We start from the raw sequence: 16,339 nt of genomic DNA on the forward strand, positions 1-16,339 counted from the left end.
TCATATATTTGTTTCAATCCGTGATCCGTGGCTTAGGTTTTTTCTCATCTTCAATTTACCGAAGAAAGCAGGAATTTGACGCGAGAGCTAGATTGTCAACAAAGTGTCATAAAAAATCATTGAATAAAAGAAGAAGCGGCAATCACAAATATCTTCGTTTCGCGTCGCCCGACCGTCTCTCAAAAATTGAGTAAAATTGAGTCGGTGAGTCGGTAAATTTGTCGGAATTTTTCTGTCAATGACCATTCCTTCGTTCAAAAATTTTATTTATTATTATATATTATTTTATAATTATATTATTGCCGATTTTTTGCGAGCGATTTCTAGCGCATTCACAGCATTTTGACTTTGTTTATCATTACATGCGCCATTTTGGGGTCGGAGGTCACAGTACAGTACCAGGCGGTGTCAACCGTACCCTATCAAACTGATTTTCGTTATCGAACAATCGAACAAAATCGAACAAAGTCGAACGATAGCTGTTCGATTACCGAACCCGATCGAACAGCTATCGAACTTTACGAAAATTTCTTGATAAGTTCGATTTAGTTTGATGAGTGTTCTTTGTTCGATGAAGTTCGATTGATGTTCGATGAGTTCGATGTGGTTCGATGTGGTTCGATGATTGTGTCGGATTGATTCTACTTTTCTTTAACTTTCAGAAAATTACGAGGTTGTTTAATCAAAACACAGGCACCGTATGCTTTACTTATTATTGTTCATTTGAAATAATAGAGATGACACTTTCTTTAAAGAAAGTAATAAAAATTAAAATCTTTTTTTTACAAATTAACGACCAAAGAGCCTGTAAAAGCTCCAGCTTGTCCCATCCGATGGGATAGATATAGGATGGCCCGCGAGAATGGCCCGTGGACGGCCGCCAATACGCCCTCAGAATATAAATAAAAAATTCTGCGGCAAGGTAATAAATCGATTTTAAATCAAACTTCATCGATCTTAATCGAGCTGATCAAACCTCAATCGTATTCATCGAACTGCGATCGAACTATAATCATTATAATCGAACAGTCATCGAACTTTACGAAAGTTTTCCCGGTTCGATAGGTGTTCGATTGGGTTCAGTAATCGAACAGCTATCGTTCGATAGGGTTCGATGAAGTTCGATTAGTTCGATAATCAAACAGTTCGATTGACACCGCCTGGACAGTATACCATATCAATCGTCCCAAGTTAGAGTTGACACGGTAGCTAAAACTTTCTGCCAAAAAATCTGAAAAAACTAATGATGTAATTTTGCACAACAAAGTCCAAAAAAAACTCTTTTTTAGGCTTATTTTGGCCTAAATTTGTCCAAAATGACCAGCTGAATAACCCATCCCATGCCATGTCATCCCATATGACTGGATCGGATGGTCTGGCAGGCACACAGGACCTCACAGGACAGGGGATGGCAGCACAGTGCGTCTATTATCTAAAAACGATCTGTGAATTGTTTTTAGAAATTATACTTTAGAACATTTCACAGATCTAACCGATCTTTTGAAGTATATAAATTTTGGAGAACTAAGACCAGGATTTTGTCATTATGACAAAAAAGTATGACTGATTGATCTTTCGAATTCCAGTTTTCAGATTTGCCCAAAAAATTTGCCATTCGGAAAATGTGTTTGTTTCTGGGAAGCAATAAACATTTATTTTTGTATTTTGCAGAACACTTTCAATTTTCCAAAACGAGCTAACAATCTTCTTGTTCGGTAAAATAAACTTTTTCGTGATAGAATACATATTTCGTGATATCTTTCATGAAGCAGCTATGGCCGATAATGGCGCTTCCAGAAATTTTGTAGGTATAACTTTTACCAGTTTTTCTTACATTCTTACACTATTCATAGGTAATTTGCTGTTAGTTAGTATCGAGAAAGAAAGAACCAAAGTAGAATTTTCCCTGATATTTTTTTTAGATTTACTTCCTACCTCTTTGCAGAGGTTTATCCGGAACAGTTGAGAGGAAGGTGTCTAAAGTGTTTTTTGAATAGACCTATATCCTTTTTTTAAAGAGGCAGCCATGTTGAATAATTATGTACTCCAGCATAAAAACAATGATACAGCCATGTATAATTACTGTATCGTGCATATTTTAAAAAATTATGCATGGCTGTATCATTGTTTTTATGCTTGAGTTAGCGACTCCAGAAGTCCACGTGCGTTTGGTTTGGGAACGCGAAACACGAACGCAAACTACCCATGTCTAAACTTTTCAATATATCTCCAGAACTAACAGATTTTTTGAAATTCTGTAAAAAGGTCTAAGTTCCTGAATAGTTTTACTATGTTCTATGGAAAAATCATAAGCATCAGTCAAATACTCGTTCATCTATTTAAGATTGAAGACAAAAATTTGCGAAGAAAAATATACCTTGAGCACAAAAAATGCTTTTTTAAACACTTTTTTCCACCGAAAAACAAATAACTTTTACAGACTTACCTTCCCCAAACATTGAAGAAGCCTCTACTAATTAAAGTAAATGAGATAAGATAAGATAAAACCTTAAAATCAACCAGAATTTACAACCTTTCGTCCAAAGCAAAAGACGTGCTTTTCTCGCCGCCATCTTGAATTTAAAATGAGAATTCTAGAGAATTCCATTCGTTTCCAGCTCCCGCGGTCTTTTTTCATCCAATCAGATCGCGCGATTTCACTTTCGCTTTCTCTAGTCCAATAAGACGGCGGGATTTGAGTCATGTGACTTTTCTATTAAAAAACCCGCGTGAAATACAGGGGGTCAAAAATAGAAATACAGGGGGTCACACTACTGGCTACAGGAACTGAAAGCAAGCAATTAAGGCCAATAAATTTGGTTTTTCTGAAGGACAAAAGGTATAGGAAGCTTTACTGAAAGAGGGATAAGGCTGGGACAATCTATTTAAAAGATATGGACATAAAAAAGGCACTTTTTTGGGTGATAATTAAGATTATACTTAGAAACTTTAATTCTCTTACCCCCGGCTCGGCCCCCCCTGATATGAGCAAGGAAACCATGATGGCCACCCCTACTGAAAATTTCAGATCAAAACAAACAAGGAATTAATTCCTGTAACTCGAAGAAAATTGGAAAAAACTGGTTTTTGACTGTTTCTGATCCTAAAGTGCTATTTTTTGGTAAAAGCTATACAATTTATGTTTGGATTTCTAGAAAGCTTACCCATTCATTGTTAATACATTTTTTATTTGAAAGTAATCTCTTCATGGAATAAAAAGATATAGTCAAATCTTGTAGGGTCATTTTTCAAAAATTTTTTGCCAAATTCGATTTTCGCATTTCGCCATTTTACCCTACGCAAACGCACGTGAGTCGAGCAACTTTCGTTGACGTCAAACCAAATGTTTCATTTTTCCATGAACTTTGAACCCTTTGAACTTCTTTTCTATGTATGCTAAAGCGTTCCGGTTTTTACTAAATGAAAGCCCGTGATCTTAGCTTTCCAGCGGTATATAACACTGTGGACACAGGCTAGACGGCAAATTGGTAAAATGCCGAACGTTTTGCAACATTTTGAAAATTGTTTGCCGACGGGAGAAAAACATTTTGCAACTTTCGATGAATAAATGTGTCTGGAAACGGAGGAAAATGTGTTTGAAGGCTGAAACTTTGTATGTTTATCAGAAAAGGGTGAGGAATTCAAAAATCACAATCGCTAATTCTAATTCTTTCATTTTCATGTAGTTTTTTTCACTTTTTTGCTTCTTTTGCATGGAAATGTCCCAAAAAAAAGTTTTTATTTCTGCCGAAATGGATTTTCTTTTCATTTGGGGTTTCTCCTTTCAGAAAAACTTATTCTTTATTCATAAGTTTTTGTTCCTCCATTTCCAGAGGCCCCTTGAAAATGGGTCCTACCACCTTTTTTGACTCATTTCAACCTTTTCCAAGCTAATTATTTTCTTTTTCTTCAAAAACAAAAATAAAACAATGCAATGTCTTCTTTTTTCAAAAAAGATATATCTTTCATTATTTTGATAAATATACTAAATATTTTACAAATATTTTTATATAATAATATTCTAACACCATCAAAGAATTCTCCCTCCAAATTTCAGGTCTCTAGCTACACTAGAAAAAGAGATATGCAAAATTGAAGAAGCATGACTGGAAAATTTCTTTTTTTTCTTTTTTGACACATTTTTCGAATTTTTCCAAGCTATTTTCCTAACCTTGTTTTGACATTTTTAGTCAAATTTTTGACACTAAAATTTGAATATCTTTACAACCACTTATCCTCTAGAGGCCTATGACCCCTCATTTTCTTTCTTTTTCAAGCTCTACAAGATAGGATAGGTTTTGAGAAAAAAATTAAAATTTGAAAAATCTTCTGGAGTTGCTACTTGAGTAGCTACATAATTATTCAACATGGCTGCCTCTATTAAAAGAAAAGGTCTGGGGTAGCGACTCCAGACAGTATAGACCTCACTCTTCATACAAAAATTACAGGAAACGCATATTTGGACTTTGTACCCTACCTTGAGTGGTCCTAAATCCGACAGCCTTGCCTAATTGCGACCCCCCCCCAAATGGTCGTGGCTTCTTCATTAAAGACGAAAGACAGATCTCATGCGCGTTTGCGTAGGGTAAAACTGGCGAAATGCGAAAATCGAATTTGGCAAAAAAAATTTGAAAAATGACCCTACAAGATTTGACTATTTCTTTTTATTCCATGAAGAGATTACTTTCAAATAAAAAATGTATTAACAATGAATGGGTGAGCTTTCTAGAAATCCAAACATAAATTGCATAGCTTTTACCAAAAAATACCGTGAGTGGTCCTAAATCCGACAGCCCTGCCTAAATCCGATGGGGTCTTTCAAAGATACAAACTAAAATAAAAACAAACTTTTTGCTGTGACGCAATGAAGATACCAAAGTGTCAACTAAACTGAGAGAATGGATACACTGAACCAATTGAACCAGAACATTAATCGCTTCTTAAACAAAACATAATTTTTTATTACAAAATTGTTAACCTTTTAAACACGAGCAACGGCTTCAGAATAATAGAGGTAATTATTTTTACAACTTGCACTTTTTTATCACATTAATTGACATCTTGACATTTTAGTCATCTTGTTAGATGTTTTGTTTCGAGAGTTCTTGCAATATAGTTTATTGTTCAACTTGGAGAGGGAATGTTTGTAAACATAGAATCTTTTTCATAGCAGTTATTTGGGGGGTCGGATTTAGGCAGGGCTGTCGGATTTAGGACCACTCACGGTAGCACTTTAGGATCAGAAACAGTCAAAAACCAGCTTTTTCCAATTTCCTTCGAGTTACAGGAATTAATTCCTTGTTTGTTTTGATCTGAAATTTTCAGTAGGGGTGGCCATCATGGTTCCCTTGCTCATATCAGGGGGGCCCGAGACGGGGGTAAGAGAATGAAAGTTTCTAAGTAAAATCTTAATTATCACCCAAAAAAGTGCCTTTTTTATGTCCATATCTTTTAAATAGATTGTTCCAGCCTTATCCCTCTTTCAGTAAAGCTTCCTATACCTTTTGTCCTTCAGAAAAACCAAAAATATTGGCCTTAATTGCTTGCTTTCAGTTCCTGTAGCCAGTAGTGTGACCCCCTACGTATTTCTATTTGTGACCCCCTGTATTTCGCGCGGGTTTTTTAATAGAGATGTCACATGACTCAAATCCCGCAGTCTTATTGGACTAGAGAAAGCGAAAGTGAAATCGCACGATCTGATTGGATGAAAAAAGACCGCGGGAGCTGGAAACGAATGGAATTCTCTAGAATTCTTATTCGAAAACAAAATGGCGGCGAGAAAAGCATGTCTTTTGCTTTGGACGAAAGGTTGTAAATTCTGGTTGATTTTAAGGTTTTATCTTATCTTATCTCATTTACTTTAATTAGTAGAGGCTTCTTCAATGTTTGGGGAAGGTAAGTCTGTAAAAGTTATTTGTTTTTCGGTGGCAAAAAGTGTTTAAAAAAGCATTTTTTGTGCTGAAGGTTTATTTTTCTTCGCAAATTTTTGTCTTCAATCTTAAATAGATGAACGAAGTATTTGACTGATACTTATGATTTTTTCATAGAACATAGTAAAACTATTCAGAAACTTAGACCTTTTTACAGAATTTCAAAAAATCTGTTAGTTCTGGAGATATATTGAAAAGTTTAGACATGGGTAGTTTGTGTTCGTGTTTCGCGTTCCCAAACCAAACGCACGTGATCTGGACTTATTTCGTACTTTCCAGTCTCTTGTTTGTAGTTTTTCTGACTTTCTGGTTCCTTGTGAGTTATTTTCCATGTTTTCTAACTTACTGAATGACTTACCGACAGATCGCGCCACCCCGGTGAGAATCGAACTCACTAAATGCAAAGTTTCGATGTTAGGGGTCACTCACATATCAATTCTTCCCACGACTAACGTCAAATTGACGCTAATGTGAAACCCCCCCCCCACCCACACCTCTTAACGTCAAAATTCAAATATTATCAAAAATCGATGAAAATTTTCTCTTTCACTTTCATCGTTGTTTTGTCAGCCATCTTAAATTACGCTTCGGCTTGCTCAGGCAGTTTACATTTAAAAAATAATGGAGATAATTTCTAAACTTTTTTCAGAAAGTTGCCAGAATTAATTATCTCCATAATCATAATCAAAAGAAAAGCCGCATTTCACAAAAAAAATACCGACCGTCGGCGAAATTCACTCGAGACGTAAATATTGGGCCGTTTGTTTTGGTTAAAGTTTCTGTAAAATAGCGAAGCAAAGGAATATTTAGGTATGTGAAAGGAGGAAAAGAAATATGGAAAGTAACATTTGTCACGGAATAAACGTTTATTAATAATCGATATTTCTGGTGAAATTTCTTAGCGTCAAAGACTCTAACCCACCCACCCCTTCATGTCAATTTGACGTTAGTCGTGGGAAGAATCGATATGTGAGTGACCCCTTATGAAACCCATTGCCTTCCACTGCGCCACGGATTCATGCCAGGAAAGTGTTTCTGACAGCTATTTATATTGTACAAACTACAGACCAGACTGTATTAAGAGAAAATCGCAAAAGAGTGCTTGTTTCAAGCTCCAACTTTAACCCTAACTGATAATAACCCAATTCCTAGCCAATCTGATACGTAACCACACCCAAACCACACCCATACCCTACCCTATCAGGTCGCCTGCAGGTCCTGACACTATTCCCGCATGCTGGATCCGAAAAATAGATACATGTCTTTTGTCTTTATGAAGAAGCCTTCACCCCCCAAAATAACCCCCAAAAAAATTCTATGTTTACAAACATTCCCTCTCCAAGTTGAACGATAAACTATTGCAAGAACTGTCAAAACAAAACATCTAACAAGATTGTCAAGATGTCAATTAATGTACAAAAATAATTACTTTTTACGATGCTGTTATTTTATATTATTATTGCTGTCATTTATGATATCGTGCATATTGCAATACAAAATTATGTTTTGTATAAGAAACAATTATTGTTATTTGGTTCAATAGGTTCAATGTATCTAATCTCTCAGTTTAGTTGACACTTTGGTATCTTTGTTGCGTCAGGTGGCAATCACAAATATCTAAAAAGTGAGTCGGTCGGTCGGCCGTAAAAGTTTTCGGGGTTTTCACCCATCCATCATCCATTTTTGGAGTGTATTCTTGAAGGAAACTGCCAGCCAGCCAGCAGCCAAAACAACCGCGTGTTATGGGTGGTTTCAAATTATGACCTTTGAACACTGTGACCTCCTACCCAAAATGGCGCATGTAATGATAAACAAAGTCAAAATGCCGCAAATGCGCTAGAAATCGCTCGCAAAAAATGGGCAATAATTTTTGAACGAAGGAAACATCATTGACAGGAAAAATCCGACAAATTTACCGACTCACCGACTCAATTCTACTCAATTTTTGAGAGTCGGTCGGGCGACGTGAAACAAAGATATTTGTGATTGCCGCCTCACAGCGAAAGGTTTGTTTTTATTTTAGTTTGTATCTATGATATGAAAGATCCCATCGGCGTATTTAGGCTGGGCTGTCGGATTTAGGACCACTCACAGTATGCTGCACGCAAGCACGTACACTAAAGTCCTGCAAAAGCGGGACAAAAATTAGTTTCTGGAAGTTGGCAAAAAAATGCCACATAGAAGATCTTTCAAATTCAGTATGTGAATAGAGCAGTAAAAAATACAACTTTTCTATTTTTCCTTTTTTTTGCAAAAGTTCTAGGAATGAAAATAAAGGGATAATGATAATTGAATACTATCCACTGATGATCCGTGGCACTATTGTAAAGCTAGAATCGCTTTGCGTACTCTTCGCTTGAAAAAATGATTGACAGATTGATTATCTGATGTTCCAATGGTGGATTGGCGGCCGCCTATGTTGAAGCTCTAAAGGGAGCAGGCCAATTTCCCATTGGAGAGGAACAGAACAGATAATTTGTAATTTTCTAGTCATTGGCTGCTCTTGGAAGTCAGGCAACTTTTGTTGACGTCAAACCAAATGTTTCATTTTTCCGTGAACTTTGGAACCAGTCTGCGAATGCTTTTTCAAAAGAAAAAATTAGAGCTCTGGTTGCAGGACACTTCATTACATAGTCTGCACCGACAACAACCCCAACCCCCATTCTGGTCAAATTTCTTCCCCGTCTTCTCTCTCTGCTCTTGAAGTTTGTCTTGTAGGATGGATACCAACAAATATTCAATCAGCACGAACGGTTGATATCTAGAGAATAAATTATAAAATAATATGTAAAGTAATCTTATTTCTGGGATGGGGGATAGGCTTACCCAGCAAAATTGAATAAGATCTCCGCAGAAATTTTGAATTAGAAGAAATCGCATGTGAAAAAGCCTTACCGTAAGTTGGTCTAATATCGACAACCCTCGTCTAATTCCGACACCCTTCTTTAGAGACAAGAATAATATGAAAGCTTGAATCACTGATTGAAAAATAATTATTCCTCTCTGACCACTAAGCAAAAAGCAACAGTTTTAACCTTTCTATCAATTTCAGCTGATAAAAAGGGTGTCGAAATTAGAGGAGTGATGTCGACATTAAACCAAGTCATAAATAGTCTTTTTTTTTGTATAAAACAGACAATTTTCACAAGCGAAAACTTTTTATCTGATTGGGGTCTCCTGATGTTTGCTTGTTGACGGTGTAAGAACCACCGATGGACGCCTTTTTTAGTGATTCAACCCGCCTCCAATGAAAATTTCCAACATCCAATGAAGATGCGCGATTTGTATCACGCGGTAGAAAAGAGTCAGGTGACAGCAATTTCCTTAGAAAGGCCGTTCCGTTATATTTATAGGATAAGAATACAAAGATTCATCCAGGTGGTTATATTATTAATCTGGGGCTTCATGAGGCTAAGTTTTTAGGGCAATGTTTTGTAAATAATAAAGAAAATATACATGTTATTTTATAAGAAACTGTCTGCCCCTATATCAGGCTCACACTATGCTTAGCATTCTATTGTTCTTGAAACAATAGTGCCATTGTTTAGGAACCAAAACTGAGCCTGCTTATGCTTATAAACGTTATGCTTGTAGAAAAAAAGCATTATTTTTACATTTGTTGCCATTCTGGTATCTTTGTTGTGTTACATTGGAAGGTTCGTTTTTATTTCAGTTTGCATCTTTGAAAGACGCCATTAGATTTTGGAATGCGCTGTAAGATATAGCTGAGCTCTTACAGTACTTGGAATAAGATTATTTTAGATTTGGAAAGAAGAAGCATTTTTCTAATAAATTAGATATTTATTCAAAAAATAGAAAATCTAAAGGAAAAACTAGCCCTAATAAATAGTACATATTCTAACTTCTTGAAAAAGGTAGATCACTCTTTCTTAATCAGCAAACATAGGATGTTCAAAAGCTAAACTATTGGGCCTTCCACATAGTACGTACGCACTAATGGGGAGGGGGGTCTTCTCAAAAGCGTATGCTTGCGTACAGGGGGATGGGAACGGTCAAAGGAAAATGTACGTACACAGAGAAAAATTTTCATAGCCCTTTTTGCTTGTACAATCTTTTGATACATTTGATAGAGAATAAAAAGAGAATCTGTGTGAAATCAAGTGCGTATTACTTAAAAAGAGAATCATTGTTTCATGTTATGTTTTTTGTGGACTTTTACGCTTCTTATATGCATCAAGGAAAAGAAAAAGTTTCTTGATAAACATTGAGTTTCATGTACGAAATAAAGGTCAGAACCAAACAATTTGAATTCAAAATTTTCTTCAACTGAGGGGGGGGGGGTGAGTGCAAAATTATGTACTTACTAGGGGGTATAACCATTTGCGTACACTTGCATACAGGGGGGGGTACTCGATTTGTAACATTTTAGTGTGTGCGTACTATGCGGACATTCCCTATTATGGGTCAGAATTGCTGATCGAAACTATATTTCTTTGCTTTGCAAAGGAAAAAATGTTTTGCCGATCAGTGGCTCTGACCTATTATTTTATCTCTATGAAAGGATTAGTAAGAATTAGATGAGAAATGTCGAACAATAGACAACTTTACAGTAATAAATTTTATTCTATTGGGGATGATGAAATATAACTTTTCCTTCTCTTTCTTTATTACTTTTTAGTAATATAAAATTGTCTTCAGATTAGGGCGTCGGGTTTCCTCTTGTATCTTACGAAGGAAACAAGTCTTATAAATCGCTTATTATTTTTTGACAGATGAGATTAAAATTAGAGTGAAATAAAAAATGCTTGGTTTATCAAACACTGGTCATTCTTCAAAGTCTTCCAAAAATTCTGGTCCATCTGAAGAATTATCTGAATTGGTGTCATCTTACAAGAAGCAACGATCTATTGAACAAAAATCACAATCTGGTGCTGGTCCCAGTGGTTTGAACTTGAATTCATTAAGCCTCCCATGGGAGTGTAACTTGGATTCAAATATTGTCATTAAAACTGAAAAGGATTTGCAACTTGATACAAAGGATTTTGGTTTGAATACAGAAACAGAACCTGTTATTATAGAAAGCGTCCCACCCAGAGAATTTTTCCAGTGGTACAAAATGCATAATTTCCACAGTGGTGAGAAAAACGCTGTTTCTTTTTCGTCAATGATGACGGACTCGACTTCTTACGAAGAACAATATCTTGGTCTCAAAATCTTCCTTGCTGCCTGCAGTGCTTCATACAAGCGTGAATTATCAGCTATATTATTTCATGTCTATGTTCATTTTTATATTGATCTTGTTGCGAAACCTGACGTATCCACTGCTCAAACATTTTTAGAGAAGTTCCGCAATGACCATGAGGAGAATCACAAAGATGTGTTGCAAACATTACCAAAAATCACATTAAACTCACACATTGCACATTATCCTCTAATACATGAATTACGTAAAAGCAAAATAGTACTCAAACTATCTCTTCATGTTTACAATTATTTTCTACAACATTTGAGACATGGAAATTTCAGTTTGGTTTTACAAACATTGAATAGATATTTTACCATAAGATCTAGTAGTTCTTTCAACTATGGACATTATTTTAAAGACAATGAAAAGGAGAACAAAGACCAAACAGATGTTGTTATGGAAGAACTGAATGAACCCTATTGTTCGTCAAATGAACAAAATGCAATAGATAGTTTGAAAGAATCTATTAGCAACATGGATAGATGTGGGAAATTGTTGAAACCCTCTATTTGTGTGTATTCCTTTCACAACGCGCATCAAGGGTGAGTTAGATGAAAAGGTGAAGTTTGATTAATTCCCTAGTCAGACTTCCAACGAATTGCAATAAGAAGGTGGACTTCTTGCAAAAAAAAACAGAGGAAAGTGGCTTAATAAGCATCTCCATTTGATTAATTTTTGGAATATTTTTCATCCAGGACATTTTCACTTCAAAACTCTTGCTCGTTGGATTTAGTGAAAATGTTTTCAAAGTTCATGCTTTTGCCCTTATCCATTTACATTAGCCTTTTATCAAAGCATTTTTTTATTTCCACGCTTATTCCAATCCCCTATAAAGGTTTTCTGTTTGGTTAAGTTACTTATTTTCGGCTGTTTAGGAAGCAAACGTTCAAATCTGTTGGGGTGATCCCTTACTCAAATTGAACGTTTATTTCCACAATGGTGGAGTTCAGTAAATTAACAAAACATGAAGCACCTCTCCGTTTCTGTATTATGATCGACATTAAGGCCGGTCTCCACTTGCGCGCGCTTCAATCGCACTTTTCGAGAAAAGCTTCCACGCTATTGGTCAAAAGAAAAATGAAGCAACTCCATTGGTGCGATCTGACGTAACGGTTGAAAAAAGTTGAAATGTGTTCAACTTTTTTTTCGTGCGCACGCTACATTTTTATGACGTAATCTTTTTTCCAAGCAAAAAGGATTGAAGCCAAAAAGTGCATTTGCAGCGCGCGCAAGTGGAGACCGGCCTTTACATTTCGTGATCTTTTCTATTGTTTTGAAACAAATTATCTTCTCTTAGAATCTGCTGTAGCAAGTTTTCAAGAAAAGTCAGTCATTTAGCAGCTGGGTTTGAAGACGCTTCCATTCGATTGATGAATATAGTTTCTCAAACGAGGATTGAAGTAACACCCGATGGTTTGTAATGTTTAATAAATTCTTATCCTTCCATACCTTTGAGCACATATCCTTGTGATGCTTGCTTTTAGCTTTAGCTTAAACTTTTAAATGTTCGCCTCCTTCATCGCTAAATTCTTTGCCCCTGCACGTTTGAAATCAAGCCACTTGCTGCCTTCTATATAACAATGTAGTCCTCCCCACATGAGTGCACAACATTCTGATTTTGAGGCTCATAGCATTACTCTAAATCTGGAAACTACTGTAGTTAAACCCGATTTTATATGTGACAAGTCGCTCTTATCCAAAAGTAAGTACCTTATTAAACAGTCAGTAAGAGTTTGGGGGGGGGGGGGGGTAAACAAGGGGGGGGGGTTAGCAAGGGGGGATGCGAATTTTTTTAAATTAAATTCTGACCACTCCCTTATTAGGATTCCAACCAAGTGTTATTCTCAATTTTGAAGCAGAGTTTTCACTCTTCTAAACAGAGATTTGAATGCAAAATAAATGAATCTTTTATTTTTTCTTATACTCAGAAAAACCATTAAAAGAGACCTCATCATCCTCGTCACATACGAGTGACATGACTGTTCTTCGTGGTCATCAAGGTGCTATTTATCAGATCGCTTTCTTCCAAAATGATGATTTTATGCTTTCTGCTTCTCGTGATAAATCAGGTAATATCAAATAAGGTGAAAGTTGTTTGTTTACAGTGACAATGTGCTCTACCAGGAGGAGTCTTAACAAGATTGAATGTTGTTTTTGAATTTCATAACTCGGGTTATATGGTGTTTGAATGTGATGAAGTTTTGCAATATTTTGTGTGGATGCTTCCATAAAAGAAGACATCCATACTTTAAGCAGAGGGGTGTAGCAAAAATTAGATACAGACAGACGTTCATTTCTTTAGATATGTTAACTGGGCCATTCCATTTTATATTAATACGTAATGGGGGTAATCCAAGAAGAATTTCTTGGGGGTCCGAAGGAGTATTTTTCAATCTTTCAAGGGGGTAAAAAGTTATTCAAAAATCTCCAGAGGGTAAAAGACTGGTTTTCGTTCATCCACTCACTTGTAGGTATAAAAAGGGTTTCTCCGAGGGTTTCTTTGCCAATGTTACCATTTTCAAGGGGGTATTTACACATTTCCAAGAATCTTATTTTGGTTCGCCCACTATACAGTATGGATTTTTAATGGAACAGCCCATGACATATAAGACTTTTCGGTTCCATATTTTATTTTAATTACTTCTTCTTTACAGATAATCTTACTTTCCAATGTGCAATGAATTCAAGGATTGAAAATGTTATCAAAATGTAAATTCTATTATGCATATTTTTTCATACAGTTAGACTATGGAACATACATCAAAAGAAGAATCTAGTGGCTTACAAAGGACATGCGTACACTGTATGGGATGTTTCTGTCAATACGGATGGAACGTACTTTGTGTCTGCGTCATTGGATAAAACATTGAGATTGTGGAATACTGAATATGCATGTCCGTTGAGGATACTGGCAGGTCATGGTGACAGTGTCGATGTAAGTCTAAAAGCAAGTACTTTTTTGCTTTAGAATATTCCCCTTCTTCAAATCGTCGCATGAAAGTAAGAAAGCCGTAAAAATTTGAATTAAAGAACTGTAGTTCAATTTTGTGACTTTCTGCTTTTTGGACTTACCCGAATTAACGGCCAGCTATCCAGCCAGCCAGCCAGCCAGCCAAGCACTTTTTCTTGATTTTCTGTTCGTAAATGAATGTGTTTAAAAAAATTAAATATTCCGATATTAATTGTTTTTCTTGTTCTAGTGTGTAGCTTTTCATCCGAATGGCAATTACATAGCATCAGGTTCATCAGACAAAACATGTCGTTTATGGGATCTCCAAAGTGGACAGTTTGTGCGTGTCTTTGTTGGTCATAAGGTAAATGTTCATCTTTGTGTTTGTGCTTGTGTTTGAATAACCAGAAGCTTCATGTTTTTGATGTTGTTAAAAAGAAATATTCGACGCTCACTACAAGAGGTCATCTTCAGAGTAAAAAATCTAATAAAAAACGAAATCTTTTAAAAACAAATTTTCAAAAATAGTAAAAATAGTGCTAAAAATACAATTAAAAACAATGCGGTAAATGATAGAGAAGATACCTTAGGGACTAAAATAATTGAAACGTGCAAAGAAAGTATTGAATGTGTTTTTATTGTTAATCATCGTTGTTGCTTTCGACAAACTATAGTTTTTCTGATTTTTGATGGGTGATCATTTCTATCTGAATGGTTCGAGTCTGACTTCATAAAGCTTGATAGGCCGCCCCGACTTTAATACTTTTGGCCAGTAATAGTAGAATACGTTTTTTATCAAGAAAAAGATGGATGGGCTTTTCTAGAGAATTTCAGTAATTTCCGTACCCCCTGTTGAGGATATCCGTTTAAAGGAAATCACCCCTGGATGTCCAAGAAGATAGAGTAGATAGAAGGGGAGAGGATATCCATCCCCTGGATATCCAGGCATTTTGTCTTGCCCATCACGGATATCTGTGACGGGCAAGACAAAATGCCTAGATATCCAGGGGGTACATGACACCCCCTGTATATTCAGATATCATTGAACCCCACTGTTCGATATTACTGTATTATATATTATTCTGGGAAAGCCAAATACGGTTCTTCTTCACTTTTAATCTACTGAATCGTATTTTCGTCCTATTTTGCAGGGACCAATTTATTCATTAGCATTCAGCCCAGATGGAAAATATTTAACTTCAGCAGGTGACGACTCTGAAATCAAAATATGGGACCTTGCCAACGGACAACTGTTAAACGAGTTCAAAGCACATTCAAAAACAATATACAATTTAAGCTTCAGTAACGATGGTTCTATGTTCGCTTCTGGAGGTTTAGACAAGACTGTCAAAGTATGGGAAAGTGAAAATATTTTTCGTAAAAAAACAACTTCATTGTTCAAAATGGCAGACGAATGTATTGGTAGTTACCCTGTTGATAATATCAGTAGCATATTGGACTTGAAATTTTCGGACGGTAACCTGTTATATACGAGTGTTCTATCCAACAGTGTCAGGTAACATCCGGTTTATTTCTAAGAACAATTTTATTTATGTATACAGTATATATGTATGTAAGGATTTTTAACAAATTGAATATCTGTTGGTATTACAAACTAGATGGACTAATTCTTGTTATGTATCCAATACATATCATTAGTTTTATTACCGTATTTTGCTATAATTGATTTAAAACTTAATGAAATGTTTTCGTTCTCATTGTTTTTCATTTCGTTTTTTTTTTCTCGTTTTTCGGTTTGTGTATTTGTTTTCAAATTATTTTCGAATTCTGCTATAAGTTTCGAATGTATATTTGAATGCATCTGTAGTTGCAAAAAATATATCAAATCCAAGGTATTAAAATAGAGACCAGTTCTTTTGTTTCTAATGTCCAGATTAATATTACGATTGATAAACTGAAATAGACTTTATTATTGTGTATTTGTAAAGATTTTTTTTTGTTAAATCCAAGCTAAACTCTTGGTCAATTTTTTATAATATTTAAAAAAAGATTATTTGTATATTTTGACATGCACATATTATTAGAGGAAACACATTCAAATATTATTTTATTCCCAATATTATTATTATTATTATTTCGACTCAAATCTATTTACTTGTTTACTTTTCTAATATTTCAAAAAGTCTTGAACTTTGGAAACGTGCAAATTTCTGTTCTTCGCTGCTTTTTCTTATTGTATTTTTAAGATTCTTAAAATATCAACAAATCAAAAATTCATCAGAAAATACTTCC

At 35.4% G+C, this 16,339-nt stretch overlaps 1 protein-coding gene across 1 annotated transcript; it reads left to right on the forward strand.

Annotated features, from left to right (window-relative positions):
* Nucleotides 1-10,661: 10,661 nt before the first annotated feature.
* Nucleotides 10,662-15,773, forward strand: LOC136814853 (TAF5-like RNA polymerase II p300/CBP-associated factor-associated factor 65 kDa subunit 5L). Its single transcript, XM_067071280.1, has 6 exons — nt 10,662-11,678; nt 12,434-12,549; nt 13,065-13,205; nt 13,878-14,071; nt 14,337-14,450; nt 15,238-15,773. Exons 1-6 carry the CDS (start codon nt 10,693-10,695, stop codon nt 15,604-15,606), a joined length of 1,920 nt encoding a protein of 639 aa, XP_066927381.1. The 5' UTR covers nt 10,662-10,692; the 3' UTR covers nt 15,607-15,773.
* The last annotated feature ends 566 nt before the right edge of the window (nt 15,774-16,339 follow it).

This window comes from Clytia hemisphaerica, unplaced genomic scaffold (assembly GCF_902728285.1).
Source record: "Clytia hemisphaerica strain Z4C2 unplaced genomic scaffold, Clytia hemisphaerica genome assembly, whole genome shotgun sequence".
In the NCBI taxonomy this organism is placed as follows: Eukaryota; Metazoa; Cnidaria; class Hydrozoa; order Leptothecata; family Clytiidae; genus Clytia; species Clytia hemisphaerica.